At 38.8% G+C, this 15,982-nt stretch overlaps 1 protein-coding gene across 2 annotated transcripts; it reads right to left on the reverse strand.

Annotated features, from left to right (window-relative positions):
• Positions 1 to 143: 143 nt before the first annotated feature.
• LOC144524996 (PRELI domain-containing protein 1, mitochondrial-like) lies at positions 144 to 15,881 on the reverse strand. 2 transcript variants are annotated; one of them, XM_078261506.1, is made up of 6 exons: positions 15,743 to 15,881; positions 14,306 to 14,512; positions 12,635 to 12,860; positions 11,080 to 11,193; positions 9,623 to 9,701; positions 144 to 2,081 (listed from the first exon to the last, which is right to left on the reverse strand). In XM_078261506.1, the coding sequence occupies exons 2-6, from the start codon at positions 14,395 to 14,397 to the stop codon at positions 1,960 to 1,962; spliced, it is 633 nt and encodes a 210-aa protein (XP_078117632.1). In that variant the 5' UTR covers positions 14,398 to 14,512; positions 15,743 to 15,881; the 3' UTR covers positions 144 to 1,959. The 2 variants fall into 2 exon arrangements, with proteins under 2 accessions (XP_078117632.1, XP_078117625.1); XM_078261499.1 differs by lacking the exon at positions 15,743 to 15,881 and adding an exon at positions 15,570 to 15,735.
• Positions 15,882 to 15,982: the final 101 nt, after the last annotated feature.

Consider the following 15,982-nt stretch of genomic DNA (forward strand, 5'->3'; position numbering starts at 1 on the left):
AGGGCTTCCTGTTTGGTTTGTGGAGCTGTGAAACTGTGATCTGTAGTCTGGAATATTAACTAGTTTTTAAAGGTCAGAGTTCATCTTTTGTCTCCGTTACAGCAGAGAAAAGTTGAACTGATGAAATCAACAACAAGAGAGAATTAATTAAATAACTTATCACATTTTATTAAAGCTTAGTTTGACAATGAGAAAACACAAGACAACAAACACTGGACTTTAACTTGCAAGGATGGTTGAAAATGTTTTTGAATGAGTGACAAAAAAAAGCTTTTAATTCTTCAATTAAAAGCTCAAATCAATGCTGTTTTTACATATCTTACTACCTGGCTAAAATAAACCTACATATACCCTATATCACAAATGCTTTATGCTAAATAATCCTTCAAAATACATTACATGAATATATATTGTATAATATTATTTATGAAATATAATTCAAGTCTTAGAGCAGCAAAAATCCAGACAACTCCATCTACTGTAAAAGGGAATGCAATCACTGAAATCTGTACAATAGTGTATCATCTTCATCGCTACTTAAGCTTCATATCAACAGGCAGGTTGAAATGACTCCGTCTTAACAACGCACCTCAGTTACGCAGTCACACAGTTAAGAGTATTCACATTACAAAGTCATTTTGAGCACGGAGATGTGAAAACTTTGCTCAATCTGATTTGTTTCAAACAAGTCCCTTCGCTTCTTATCAAAGTTTCACTTCAGGCCTTTCTGGCAATGGGTAACCCCTAGCATTTATAACAAATGTCCCATTATTGTGCGCAGTGTTACAGAATGCATTATATGCTGACACTAGTAACAAACACTCGGGCTGATTCACAAAGGATATGGCGCTAATGATATTACAGCGCAAAACACGCCCATAAAGTTTTGCAGCTGAGGGCAATTATCCATGTGGCGAGGAATAAATGTTGCCTTTGCACCAAGAACATAGACGACGGAACAACGGCAGAGAGAAAGAGGGGGAAAAAAATGACATTTTCAGGCCGAGATCTACAGGTCCTGACCGATGAGGCATTCCTCAAAACGTCAGGCAAGGAATTTAAACGTGACAGAGAGAAACTGTATTTAGGATTTCATATCCCAGTCGGTGCTGTTGTTGTTTTCAAACGCATGCATTCAAAATGTATGCATATTACCTCATTTAAATATGTGCGAACAGCATTTCACCCTTTTCGGGGTCTTTGAGAATGACACTGGTTTTTTTTGTCTTATTTGTGCAGGTTTAGTGGCCCTAAAAGCCGCGCAATCCTTTTGTGAATTTGCCTCACTATGTACTGATGTGTTTGAAAGTGGGAAGTATAGTCTCAACCCCAGAAAATGTCAAATAAGGAAGAAAGCATGAGGAAATCGACCATAATATAATAAGGTTCACTGTCTATATGCGTGCAACCATCAAATCATAATCCTTGTTCTTGCTTGCTTAAGCTTAGTTAAAACTACACAGTCACAGTATTATGATTTGGTCTAATGTGAACTTTAGGCTAGACCAGTTATGATGATGATGATAATAGTATTGATAATATCACTTGAATTCCAAAGTGCCAAACTGTTCAAGAAGAGTTTTATAATTTTGTATGAAAATAAGCTTACTAAATTAAAATAGATAAATGACATATATGGCAAGACATGTACATGTGCATTTATACCTGAAGTAATTACAGCATCAAAAGGTGCTGCTGGTCACAATCTAAACGCTTCCACAAAGGCAATGTGTTTCAGACAAAACCTCAGGACCTGAGATTTAACCAAGACAGAAAGTGAGAGAATTTTTTTTTTAAAGTCCAATCGTAGAGAAGAGAGGCTGCTTCATACCAAAGGAAGAAAAAACAAAGAATAACCAGCAATCAGCGAGTTCCCAGAAAACTTCATTGCAGTCAAGATGATCAAAAGGCATTGTGTTGAGTTGGTGTCACCTGCACGGTGCCCCACACACTGTCCTGTCAGACGTACTGCTGCGGTTTCTTTGGGACAGTAGCAGCTGACGCCAGGCTCTTGGCTGCTTCCTTGGCCTTCTCTGATGCATCCTTCACTGTGTCCCTGAGCAGCCGCTGGGGCGTCTCTCCTGTAAGAGTCCAGAGACAGACAGGACAACAACAACGTGTTATCTTTAGCCTTTTTCAGACATGGAATACGCAACACTGCTGGCTTTATCAAGCAGTTTTTGTTTCGTTTTTGTTGTTCAAACACAGGTGACTATTACATAAATGCTCCTTATGGCTTTGTTTAGCCATGACAGAACATTTTCAGAAAAATGCCCCGTGGGAGCGAGATATCTGGCACCTGGTGTGTGAGAGGAAACATCGTACTGCTAGAAAACAGTGCTAACTTTTAAAGTATAATGACAGGGACAATTCCGTTGTTTTTTTTCACAGGATGCATCAGTAATGGGATGTAAAATGTATGCTATCGAAGGCTTAATTAATGACCATCGAGCTGGTCTATTCTATAGTGTCTGACAGCAAAACAAGCTGGAATCGTGCTTTGCTGGATATGAATGTATTTATTGATGCTTCTGGCATGAATGAAAATGGAAAATATAAGACGGGAGACAGCTGGTCTGATTATTACTGTGGTTGTACAAGGTTTTTTCGTTTCCGGGTTTCCCGGGTGCAAAGTGACAGGGAAATGATTTTTAGAGAGTGATCTGGCATAATCTGACATCTCTAACAATGTAAAATTGGCTCATTTACAGTATTTCATAATGCATTCATGATTTTTATTTTAGCAGATCAATAGTAAATGTGTTACAGTGATCTTAATCCGGGTGAACATGATGAGCAGCCTTTACGGTAATCTGACACCATTCAATTCAGACTTGTGCGGTGTTGAAAGAGTTATGGAAATGTTACTACATGTCACGTTACCATCACATTTATGTAAAGAGGTTCATGCCTGAACGATGATGGAAAGGTGACAAAACCTAAATTATTATGAACTTCCTCTAAAAAGAGAAAATGCTTTTGAAAAAGTCTTGATGTGAGCACCACACCCATATTTGTGTTCTGTTAGGATTGGCCTCACACTGGATTCAGTGCCATGGGCTGCACAGCCTATTTGTGCCTGACCTCATTGTCAACACTGAAACTTCAAGTACCACACGTGAGCGCAACAGCCAGAATCACAACACAACAGAGCAGTTTCCCTAAGAAAGAAACAGAGAGGTATCTGTAATATAAGCAACCTATATATTAAGGGAAACTTGCACAGTTACGAGCGGTTAACAATATCCCTGTGTCTAGTTTTTTCAGATATTTACAAATCCGACATTATGTCAGAAAACATATGCCTAACTGTGAAATCTTGAACGAGCATGAGTCTCTGGAAGCAATAAATGAATTTGTGGGGCGTTCTCCCTTCTATTTTTTTTTTTTTTTTTTAAATCAGATCCTTCATGACAGAGCTCTGTTGAACACATCTGGACTTGGACAGGAGTGGGCGGACGAGCTGAATGTAGAACTAAAAGATGAAGTCTGGGACGAATGTTTGAAGAGTATATAAAAGAGATTGTTCAGTCAATGTCAGACATAGTCTTATACAGTTTAAGGTGTTACACAGACTATTATTACAGGGAAAAGTTACACAGCTTTTTATTTTTTGTAAGTCTATGATCCATAGTGTTACACATTATTTTTGGTCATGCAGTAAACTTTACACATATTGGAAAAGCATCTTTTATTGTTTCTCGGAGGCTTTTGGGAAGCGGTGGGAACCTGATCATAGATCATAGCCATAGCCGCTCATAGCCATCCTTGGAGCAATAAGCTCCTTATCTTTAGCCAATAAGTATGAAAACATGGCTGTTTTGTTTGGAATGGTGATTGCACAGAAGTTAATCTTGCGTGTGTGAAAAATGGACTCTGTACCCACATACAGTATTTGTGGTTGAGAGAAATGGCAAAAACAGAACATCTGGAGAGACTGAGATTTTAAAATGAAGATAGGAGGTGTGTTCGATAAGATCTGGCTGGGACTCTGTGCTGACATTCTTTTCAGGGTTAGGACTAATGTCTTGTGTCCAATGTAAAGCACCATGCTGTGGATATTCCTTTATTTTGACTATGTATACAGACTTTTGTTTACTTTTGTAAAACGACTTTGTATTCAATTTAATTATGACTGTGGTAATTGTTATTACTCAGGATGTGCTGTCTGTCGGTTTGTGTGTTGTGTTTTCCAGCTATGTTCTCAAAAAATAATAAAAACACATACATACACACATATATATATATATATATATATATACACACACACACATATATATATATATATATATATATATATATACACACACACACACACACACACACACACACATATATACATACATACATACATCTAAAGGATTTTTTTAGGAACATCTGTTAAATTTCTCATTAATGCAGTTATCTAATCAACCAATCACATGGCAGCTGCTTCAATGTATTTAGGGTTGTGGTCCAGGTCTAGACAATCTCCTGAACTCCAAACTGAATGTCAGAATGGTAACGAAAGGTGATCTAAGCAACTTTGAGTGTGGCAGGGTTGTTGGTGCCACAATCTGCTCAGTTACTGGGATTTTCACGCAAAACCATTTCTAGGGTTTACAGAGAATGGTCTGAAAAAGGAAAAACATCCTGTATGCGGCAGTCCTCTGGGCGAAAATGCCTTGTTGATGCTAGAGATCAGAGGAGAATGGGCCGAGTGATTCAAGCTGATAGAAGATCAACTTTGACTCAAATAATCACTTGTTACAACCGAGGTATGCAGCAAAGCATTAGTGAAGCCACAATACGCAGAACCTTGAGGCGGATGGGCTACACCAGCAGAAGACCCCACCGGGTACCACTCATCTCCACTAAAAATAGGAAAATGAGGCTACAATTTGCACGAGCTCACCAAAATTGGACAGTTGAAGGCTGTTAAAATGTTGCCTGGTCTGATGAGTCTCGATTTCTGTTGAGACATTCAGATGGTAGAGTCAGAATTTGGCGTAAACAGAATGAGAACATGGATCCGTCATGCCTTGTTACCACTGAGCAGGCTGGTGGTGGTGGTGTACTGGTGTGGGGGATGCTATCCTATCAATATGGGCCAACATTTCTAAAGAATGCTTCCAGCACCTTGTTGAATCAATGCCACAAAGAATTAAGGCAGTTCTGAAAGCGTTTAGTAAAAAAACCTTAAGAAAAACAGAAAGAGGGCAGAGACGACCTGCTTCCTTCAGACAAATCAGCAGATGTGTGTCCTGCGAGGGTGACTGCATGCTGACAGAGGGAGAAACCTCTTCACATTTGGAGACTGACAATAACTGGGGGGACTGGATTTTGGGAAGTTATAGGGGCCAGTTTCACTAATGTGAAAACTGCTTAACAGTTGATTTCTACATCCTATTATTCTTTTAAACAACAAAGACAAAACAAAAAATCGTGCAAATTGGCTTTAATTGCATAAGCAACATTAAAAAAAAGAAATCCCTGCATGCCTCTATGACATCACCCATCTTATGGTCACCATGCGTGTTTTAGTGAAAGGTGATCAATGTCAGCCCTTACTAAAATTACACTGGCTGAGAGGTGTCATACTGGCAGCTGACTGCTAATTGCGGCCCAACTGGTTTTAACATGTTTCCTGTTCCTCACTAAAGTTGAGTTGATTTCTTATGTGTTTTATTTTTTTTTTTTTTTCTCTATGTGTCTATGTCGCACAGTCTGGTGCAGAGGCCCCACCAACTCTGCTGAAAGTGAAAGGCGACTGAATTCCCTACTCGTATAAAAGCACCTTAAAAAAAGTTCCAAATCCACCCTCAGGAGTTTTTACATTATCAGAAATATCTCAGCACTCCCATAGTCTGTGTTTGCCTGTTAAGTGACAGGTTTAAAGATGTTTTAGGGGTTTATGTTCCTCTGAAGGAAATGTCTGGAAAAAACAGACATGGCAGTCTTACAAGAGTGAGGCAGGCGGTACTGTGGAATCTCAGATGATTACCCAAACACGGTCTCCTAAGACCCTCCCCCCACAAGGGAGAATGAATGCATGTGAATGAGTAGTGACTGACAAGCAGTTGGACACCCCCCCTGGCCCTGATTGGTGCATCGGAGCGGTGGATTTTTGCAAATCACACTACAGGCTGTAGGTGGTGCCAGAGGAGCTGGATTGTTTTTTAAATGATCTGCTTCATGTAGTTCTACTCGAACATAGAGTCAGTTTCAGCAAATATGACAGAAAGTTAGTTTTATAAGTCTTACCTAGTGCACCTTTAAGTGTAGCAGGTACGTATATTAGGTTCAGCATAAAGGTTAGTGTTCATTTGACTTTAGTGTTGCAGGATGTAAAACGATTCTGATGTTGAAGAAATCAAATTCGGACAAAACATAAATACAGTAAAATGTCTGTTGAAGTTAGGACCTCATGCAGTTGATGCGAGCAGCAATGCATGTGGACTTATGAGATGAGCATTGTGTCCGACAGTCAATCTAATCAATAAAGGCAAATAATAAAAAGCAGGCACACAGACCCAGGTGCATTGCATGTAATCACAGCATTACATGAATCCATCCCACACATGACACTGCTCTCTCCAACCCTTCCTGTCCCTCACTCTCTCTATTCTGTCCAATCAGAGAAGATTTTTTATTTATTTATTGATAGTTCAAAATAAAACTGAATAAAATGGCAAAACAACACTGCAGGTCCTCTCTGTTCTTCAGCATTTATCATTGACTATACTGCCATACAATGGCAAACTGCAGTAATTGACACTATTTTCAAAGTTACAAAAGGTTCTACAGAAGCTCTAAGAGACAAGGGAGAGGAAAAAAAAAACAAAAAAAAATCCAGACCTGTGGGTTTTCAATCTGTGCCATGCAAGCATTGGCATTAAATCCCCTAAAAACAACACAAGCTGCTACAGTATAACCACACAGACCCCTACACACATCAGACTGGTCGGTTAGAACTCAATATTCTGTTGTTTTTGTTTTTTTTATGAAGGAGATGTCCGGTTACCAGGGCTCATCATAGCCTCTTTTCCAACTTTCTTTTAGCAAAAATAGCGTGTTTTTTAATCAATATTTCATAAAATATTTGTTTAGGTGTATGGTGTCTAATTAGGTTATAGCTGTTTTTTAACTGTCTAATAAAGAACATTAGTTTTTTTTCTTATTTGATACTTACTTGTTCTTCTCTGATAATTCTCTGTTGGTTCACCACCACATGCGACACCTCTGACATTGCACATAATCTTGTCATACATAAGAAATATAAATCATAGAACTTAAACACAGAGTTTAAATATGCCCATTGAGCAGTATATCAGCTGAATGCCCAGGTCAAAGTAAAAATCAATGAGCTTATCCATACTGAGGCGTTGCCCTTGTCAGCTGAGCGAAAATAGACAGACATTTTTTTATTCACCTGTCCTAAGTCATAAACACAAGAGAAAAAATAATTTAAATCAGACTTAGAAAATTGATATTTTTTTCTCACTTGCCTCCCAGGGCTTCCATAGATTTTCCCTCTACTGTTTAAACAGTCTATGTGTATAACATATGATTTGTTCATTGTAAATGTAATATAATATTTTATCTTATCTTTTATCTCTAAAGTGCAAAACAACATGTGTTTGTTTTTCAAACATCAAGTCAAGTTTAGAGTTTGTGATTTAAAACACTGGAAAACAACAAACACAACAGTATCGATTATAGGATTCAGTCTCACATCTGACAGTAGGGTCAACTAAACTATCTAAACACTATCTACTTCAATACTAGATCAACCTTTGAGTCATTTTTACTCAGAGGTTCGGGGACAAATACAGTGTGTATCTGCATAAACAACACAAGAGGAGAGAGTCACTACCTCAGCTACACTATCTACTGTGTGAGGCTCATATATGGCATCCTGTGACAACCCTGGGCAAGGCCTGGGATGGCAGGTGGATGCCCCACTGCTTACATACTTACCATAACGTTTAGCCTGATCCCAATCCCTGCAGTGCCATCAACAAAGGGGCAGTGGGACAGAATCACAACAATAGGAGAATGCCCTTTCAGACAACAGTACGCTGCATCAGCACAACACACAGTTTGTAGCACAATACAAACCTCACTCATCAGAGCCTAGTGCCAAATAAGGCACTACCTCGCCATCTAATGGCTTCCTATCATTTAAAATAACCCCTGATCATTAAAATGTACTTTTCAAAAATTCATGTTTTGTATTGCATTGATTCATCTATACAATAAAAAATAAAATTATATATATATATATATATATATAAAAAGATTAAAAAAAAATACTGCTCCAGTGGAGCTGCTCAGTGACCAGCAGATCAGACTGTAGTTATACTGGGCAGCTTCCAGGTATGAATGTGTAACTGTGTGAATGTGACAGGTCGTCGTTGCAAATGAGAATCTGTTCTTAATCAACTTACCTGGATGAATAAAGGTTAAAAAAAAACTAAAAACAATTAAAGTCAGGCAAAAACTGTCTCTAAAAATTGTAAATTTTCAAAGTCTGATGAAGGATAAAGTATTTGTTCATGACAAATAAAGAGTTGGGATTAGAGCTGGATTTAAGTCATTTTTCAAACCCCAAAAAAAACATCTTACACCTCCTCAATTGTGAATATTTTCTGGTTAACTTTGTCTTCTATCATATTAAATTAAATATCTTTGTGTTTTGGACCATTGGTTGGACAAAACAAGAGATTAGAATGTGTCGACCTGGGTTTAGGGAAGTATGAGCGATTTTTTAAAACTACTTTTTGACATTTAATGTACCAATCAATCAATTAAATCAATAACAGATGAATCAATAATTTAAAGAATCGTTAGTTTCAGCCCTAGTTGTGATGGATGACACACATTTTTGCAGATACTGTAGTTTTAGACAGCTGCCAGTATTTGTTAGTGAACACCCATATTTTTTATAGACAGCACCTTTAATTGGCCTAAAGTCTTTTAGTGTTTATGTTATCAGGTTATTGAAGTCCTTCCACTTTTCGTCTCTTGGGGGACAGGCTTTCTTTTTTAAGTGTCTTTCATATGGCCTGCTCGGCAGTATTTTGTTTATGCAACAGTGACTGCCTAAATCTTTGGTCTGAGTCTAAATTCAGAAGTCCAAGCTGTTTGTCACTGTAGTTGCCATGGTTTCATATACCTCTGCAGCCACGGTATTTATTCAGTATATTTCTAAGCAGCAACAAGGGCCTTTAGGCTGCTTAAATTAATCTGTTTCGGGGTAAATTTCTATGCAATGCTGACAACTTTCCAATGGGAGAGTAATTATTGCTTCAAACTTGGAAGGGTAAACATTAACATTTGAATGTCTGGGGCAAGCCACTTTTGTTTTTTTACACTCACCGGATTCATGAAAACACATCATGAGGATGTTTATCCATGTATCCAAAGAATAGAAATTGTATAAATTAAAACATAAATAAGTTGTTGTTTTTTTAAATAGTGTACAATGTGTCGCATCTAATGTTCTGAGGAAAGAAAGCCATACTTCTCATATGAGTTTCACCTCTCCAGAAATAACAACAGTTAAAAATAAACGGTTTCCCTCTTCCATTTTCTCTTGCACTTTTCTGCTTTCTGCTTTCTGTTGGTGAAGTGTACGTACCCTGTAAGTTGGACAGTGCGTATTCCAGCCCTTTCATGGCCTTCACCTGGTTACTTTTGAATCGGGCCAATCCAAACTCCTGGGAAAAGACAGAACAGGAAATGGCTTTACATTAGGGGAGACAGCTAAAAAACAACACTTAGCTAACAGTCCTCTCTCTCATTTTCTCTGGGGATATCAAAGCAAGCCTGGCATCTTCCACATCTACAGTAATAGTAACAATTTTAGGCTGACATATTTTTGGCACTGTTTTCACTTCTCCCCTCACATCTCCCACTTCTTTATTTTGGCATTTGCACACAGGCTCCCAGGCCTCTACTGCCCATTCTCTGACCTACAAATCAAAATAAGGCCTTGGAACTAGTGTGCTTTGCTGCTACTATATTACTGCTATTACACCTCTATGCTGATGAATTCATAGCTGTCTTATGGAAAGACCATGATGGCTATTTTCAAAGAAAAAAAAGAAGAAAAAAAAAGACTATGATAGAAAAGAAACTACGTTACATTGATATAGAATATAGAATAGTTGAACATGTTGAGTCAAGCATGGGTAACTACTAGGGGTGGAACGGTACATGTATTCGTATTGAACCGAAACGGTACGGGCGTCACGGTTCGGTGAATGAATTTACCCGGAGAATACACGGTATAAAAATAAATAAAACTTGTGTGCGTGCAAATTAATTAATGTAATGCGGAACTACGGTTAGATACGCGGGTTCTTTAGGGACACCTAATCTGTAGCCCCGCCTTAGCTCTGAAGCTGATTGGCGCGCTGCCTATGTAGCCGATCTCTGCCTATGTATGCAGTTTTAATGAGTCAGAGATAGCAGCACTAAGGACGAGTATGGTGAGTGGTGGCGACCCACAAGAGTTAGAGGACCAGTCAGTTCCAGTAGTACAGGCGAGAGAGTGGTGGATAAGACTGCTGTTGTGGATTAGTGGTACTTTTCCAGCGTCGCGGCTCCGAACCGTAACGTTAGTTGGGACAGTCGCCTTGTTTCTTTAGGCTAACTATATTAGCTTTAGCCAGGCAGGGAGCAGCTTTCTGCGGTGAAAAAATGGCCGGGAGACGTCGTGAGAAAGTTGCATTAATGAGGTAATTTAGTTTGTCTTTGCAGAGAACAGAGATGCTGCATTTTCTGTTTTATAGCAGATTGTCTTATTTTGTTTACAAGTTACAGATGGAGTCTGGAGATGATTTGGGGTACTTATTGTTTACATCTTACTTTACACACCAGGCTGTTGCAGCTAGCTCAGGGGAGAGACTGTATGACACTAGATGGTACAGCCTGCACAATAAAAAAAAAAGAATTTGCCTTCTACATTTTTGTTTTGCTTTTCTCTCCATTGTACCGAACTCGTACCGAACCGTGATGTCTGAACCGAACCGTGACTTCTGTGTACCGTTCCACCCCTAGTAACTACTTATTGCGCAAAAAGATTAAAAGTACCTGAATAGGTCTGGAGAAGCCATAAACGTTTGAGGATATCCACGCCTCCCGTTTCAGCTTGGTGGTGGCTGGCTGCTCCACAGAGTCTTGGAAAATACAACGCTCTTCAACCGACTAACATGGGGAAAGAGAAAAGTGACAGCCGGTTGAGGTAAAGGACAAAGCTGTGGAACGCTTTTAATTTGTCTTTTTTTTTTTATTGTATCTAGTTTTCGACACACAGGGGCTTAAGAGCCGATTTACAATTTGAATTGGATGCTCGGATCAGACAATTTCTTTGATCACAACCAGTTAGTTGGCTTAATTTCCGGTTGTGTTTCATGCTGCAGTGGATAAAAAACATGAGTAGCATAAATCCATCCTGCATTAGCGTACAGTGTACAGCAGTGAGAGTGTGAAAAAAGCACACATTAAAGCTGCATAATGTACAAGTTGTGTCAAGGCCCTTCTTCCCTGGGAGATCATTACATCTGAAGTGCGTTCAAACGCTTGCCTCCTTTGAAGATAAGGCTGGTTTAATTAATATTCCCTCCTCCCTTCTGGGGTTAGCAGCTACACCTGACTGCACTGCGCAGTCATGGCACAGAGTTCAGGCTCTTCTACTCCGCCAACATACTGAATGAATGAACAAGATCTTTTTTTTTTTTTTAACTTGTGAATTGATTTTGAATTGTAGAAAATACAAATCTGGATTCTTGTATAAATCAGCTTTTGCTAGAACTTAACACACTGCACAACTGTTGAGTGTGGTAAGAGGTATGCAATGCTGCACCTGTAATGACATCTAACAGTGATGTCAGATGTCAGTACTCTCCTATATCACTGAAGCAATGTGATAACTTTAACCACTGGAGGTCAGCAAAAACATTTTTTTTTTTTTTTTGGCCACTCGGGGGCAGTTGTAAACACAACACTGATATATCATTACCTTTTAAGTTTAAATAATGAAATTGTTAGCAAACAGTTGCTTATCTACACATCCAGCAATTACGGAGCAACATTATCATTCATTTGGAGTTGTGTTTCTGACCAATACTCTCTCTCTTTTAGCTTAGTCTCTACCAACTATATATAATAGACTCTTTAGCTGCTAAGTGCTCCACTATGTTCACCATCTCGGCGCCAACTGTGTCCGTCTGCCGTTTGGTGCTAACCAAGTAGTGTACAGTGGGTTTATTAGAGCTTTTTAGCTATAAGAGCGGTGAGAGTGCATCAAAACAGTAAAGTTGCAGACGGCTAAACAATTACCTGAAACTCAATATAAAGCTCCATAAAGTTAAGGGGAGCTTTATATTGAGATACATTGATGTTATAAAAATATTCATTGTAGCCACCTTAAGAAACTCAGGCAGACAAAAAATGCTCCAGGCAAATGAATATTAGAGATTTATCTTAGTAGTGTAGGCCGAGTACACAAGGTCAGTGAGACATACCGGTAGATGAAAACTTGCTAACATTTTTCAAAGACTTACGGGGAAATTGCTGTAAAAAAGGTTCATAACAAAGAAAGGGAAATGCTACACAAAAAGCAACCACAGATAATCAGACAGCTCACCATGAGAGTTGTGTGGTTGAGGTTCCAGGTATAGGTGGTCAGGCTCCTGTTGACAGGGTCCACGATGGAGTCCTCGATGATGTACACCAAGCGAGACATGCCGGTGGGGAAGAGCCGCTCCGCCCAGCGAGGCAGCCGATTGGTCTTCGTCAGGAGGCGTCTGGAGAGGAGCCGGTGGTCCGCAGTCACTTCGCGGTACACAACGTCTTCCGTGAGAACATGGGTGCTGAAGGATACAAAAACACACAGCCATGTGTGTCATTAGGTCTGTCTTAAAATAGTCAGGTGCCCATATAAACACTGAATTAATCATTCCTGGCCAATGAGAGATCCCGTCCCTCAGCAGTCCCTATCTTCTGCAAAAATACATTTTTAAGTTTAGTTTATGTTTATATGAGGCCTCAGCAGTCTGGGATAGACAAACAAAGTGGATATCTTTCAAAGTCTTTTTTGTACCAAATTCCGTCTTTGTGTTACTATACATCCACTGCAGCTCAGCAAGGAATACTGTGGAAACACAAGGAGGAAATTCTGTACTTAAAAAAAACTAACTTTGGAGGATACGCACTTGGTTTGGCTAACTCCCAGGTTTAAGTTTTGAATATATTCTTGCTATGGATTTTGTCACTCATCTTTTCCACTGGAAGCATTTTAATAAAAGGGATCTCTTAATGGCTAGTATGAATATTTGAAAATCCTTACAGCAAGCGAAAACAAAACAAACAAAAAAATCTGCTGTGTCAATGTACATAAAACAGAGGTCCACTTCCAAACAAACAGTCAATTAAAAGAAAATGTCTGTGTGTTTTCTGTGTATAATATAGAGCAAAGATTCCTCAAGATGTTGTTAGGTCAAGTCATAACGCGAGTATAACCGATTAACCACACAACTACGGCTATGCTAAACTTTACTTCTCTATTATTATACTATTACTATTGTTTTCTCAGTTCACGATCTTAATCGTGACTGAGGGCTCTTTAGTTGTAGGTTCACCTGAATTGTATTGTAGGATTCCTGCAGGGCTACAAACACTCCAATAACTTCTCTTTATCCCAAAGGTCCTCTACTGAGGGATTTATATTATAAAGATGTGATTTGCCGTTTAAACTGCATAGTGAAAATGTGATACTGTGACAGCCGTAATCCATCAATACTAATCTGAAAATGTAAACACTTCCCATAATATAAAAAGTGAAGAAAAGGTAGCACATCTCAGCGTTGATTTATTGCAATGTGAGCCCAATTAAAAAAGCGCAATGACAGTAGTTTGTCCTACTTCTTTACTTTTTGGAACATGCTTATTGGATTGTGGGTTTAGCACTCCACTAAGAATCTCCATTGTTGAAGCGCAGCCGCCTTTTTCAACTTCCCATGATATTTCTCATGATGTTGGTTGCAAATGACTGTAGCTGGTGAAAAGTCTCATTGTAAGCAGTTACTAAAAACAAACAAAATGTTCCCACTGTACTGTAGTCTTGTTTTGTCTTTTTCTTCTAGTCACTCATATCTAGACAAAAGTTGAGGAAGTGTGATTGTGGGTTATTGTTTTCATTCCAGGCACTGTGCCACTACAAAATACAATATCTTAAATTCGTGCCTTCTGACACCCACCACATGCTTTACAATAAGCATCCCTGATGAAAATACTGACCATGAAAATATTACAATACCTGAATGGGTTTGGGTACCTCTGCCAAAAAGCAGAGACAACATGGTCCCACATACTCCTGATGTCTGTGTTATTACAGAAATACTTGACCATTCTTCTCTCGCTGATGTATAGGATGGCTTGAATCCCGAACCCTGAGGTCCCTGGCTGCGGCTACACAAGACAATAAAAACGTCGGTGCTGACTCCATCCAGAATCTGGCACAGTCCTGGAAAGAAACAAAAATGTTGGACAACGAAGGGATATTGTTTTGATATTGTTTAGTAATTGCTGATATAAATTTGTCAATCGTTTTTCTGTTTTTTACCGTGGTAGCTATCCTCTCAGTATCTCTTGGTATATTAGGCTACTGTAGTCAATGTTGCATATCAATGAGCGGGACTGCTTTAAATCAGTATTCGATTTTAATATGATTTTTGTTTCAATTTTATTGTGTAGTCACACTCCTGCTCCATATCCATCAATAGATGTATAAAACTACCTCTCTATACAGAATAACTTATTACATTACCGATACATCATTATTTTGGCATTCTCTACACACCCATGCAGTCTTGCACTAACTGTATATACAGTACCAACCACACTACTACCCTGTATATACAGTGACGATTGACTTGTATGGTAGATGCTGCATGTTTGTTGTCTATATACATATTTTTTCATACCTACTTGTCTGTATATAACTGTTAATAAATGTTTTTTTTTGTTTTCTTGTCTTTTTATTTATCCTGCACAATCATGTATTTGCTCCAACAGTGTTCTGTGAGTTTTTCTAATTAAATAAAAGGGGATCTGTTATTATGTTAAGTAGAGTTAAATATCCTTTAACTTAAAACAGATTACATAAGCATCCTTTGCGTCATCTGTAATCTGTACACATGTCACCTTGATTTCTGGCTTTACACTGCACTCACTGTACAGTAGCTGAGGTAATGGCTTGTTCTCATGCTAATGTGACTGCTAACATGTTAGTTCCTTGGCCATCTAACAGCTAACGTTAGCTAACTACTAAAAACCGATTTAAAATACTAGTTTTATGGTAGTTTTATATCGAACGGTGCTAGTGAGATTGAATGACAGTCCGTATATTTGTTATTTTATTGCTCGATCATGACAGTCTGCGTTGAAGATTTGACAGCTAGCTTACCATAACTCAACCACGGTTAATGAAGTTTAGCTAGCTAGCCTTAACACTTAGCGGAGGGTAACGTTAACTGAACTTTCAACCGCTCCTGGCTATCGAGAAACAAGAGAAGTCTTACCTGAAAGTCACTGCGAATGAAATATTAGGCTAATAAATATCCACAGAGTGCCTGTTTGTTGTGCCTTTAGCCCTAAACGTCAGCTAATTGCATCCATGTGACAGAACAGGCAGTAGTGGAGGGACGACTGTTCTAACGTTAGTCAGTCTTCTTAATCGTAAATTAATACAAACCAGCGTTGAAGGTGCATGCCGCCACCTCCTGTATCGGAGTGTGCAACATCTTCTTGAAGAATCTGGCTAGCATGAAACCCGCGGTACCGTATTCCTTGCTTTAAATTGGCACTGCGCCCATAGAAATACACTAAGTGAATGGACAAACAAAATAAATAAAAAATGAAAATGTACACGTTCATTATCATCCTTGTGGTTTTCGCCATCTAGTGGACATAATTGGGCATAAACACAAGAAAC

Source organism: Sander vitreus, chromosome 2, assembly GCF_031162955.1.
Source record: "Sander vitreus isolate 19-12246 chromosome 2, sanVit1, whole genome shotgun sequence".
Classification (NCBI taxonomy): Eukaryota; Metazoa; Chordata; class Actinopteri; order Perciformes; family Percidae; genus Sander; species Sander vitreus.

Coding starts and splice junctions, on each gene's coding strand:
- LOC144524996 (XM_078261506.1), bottom strand. CDS start 14,397: ATGGTCAAGTATTTCTGTAATAACACAGACATCAGGAGTATGTGGGAC. Junction 11,194..12,634: donor TCAACCACACAACTCTCATG/GTGAGCTGTCTG, acceptor TCCCCATGTTAG/TCGGTTGAAGAGCGTTGTAT. Junction 9,702..11,079: donor GCTTCTCCAGACCTATTCAG/GTACTTTTAATC, acceptor GTCTTTTCCCAG/GAGTTTGGATTGGCCCGATT.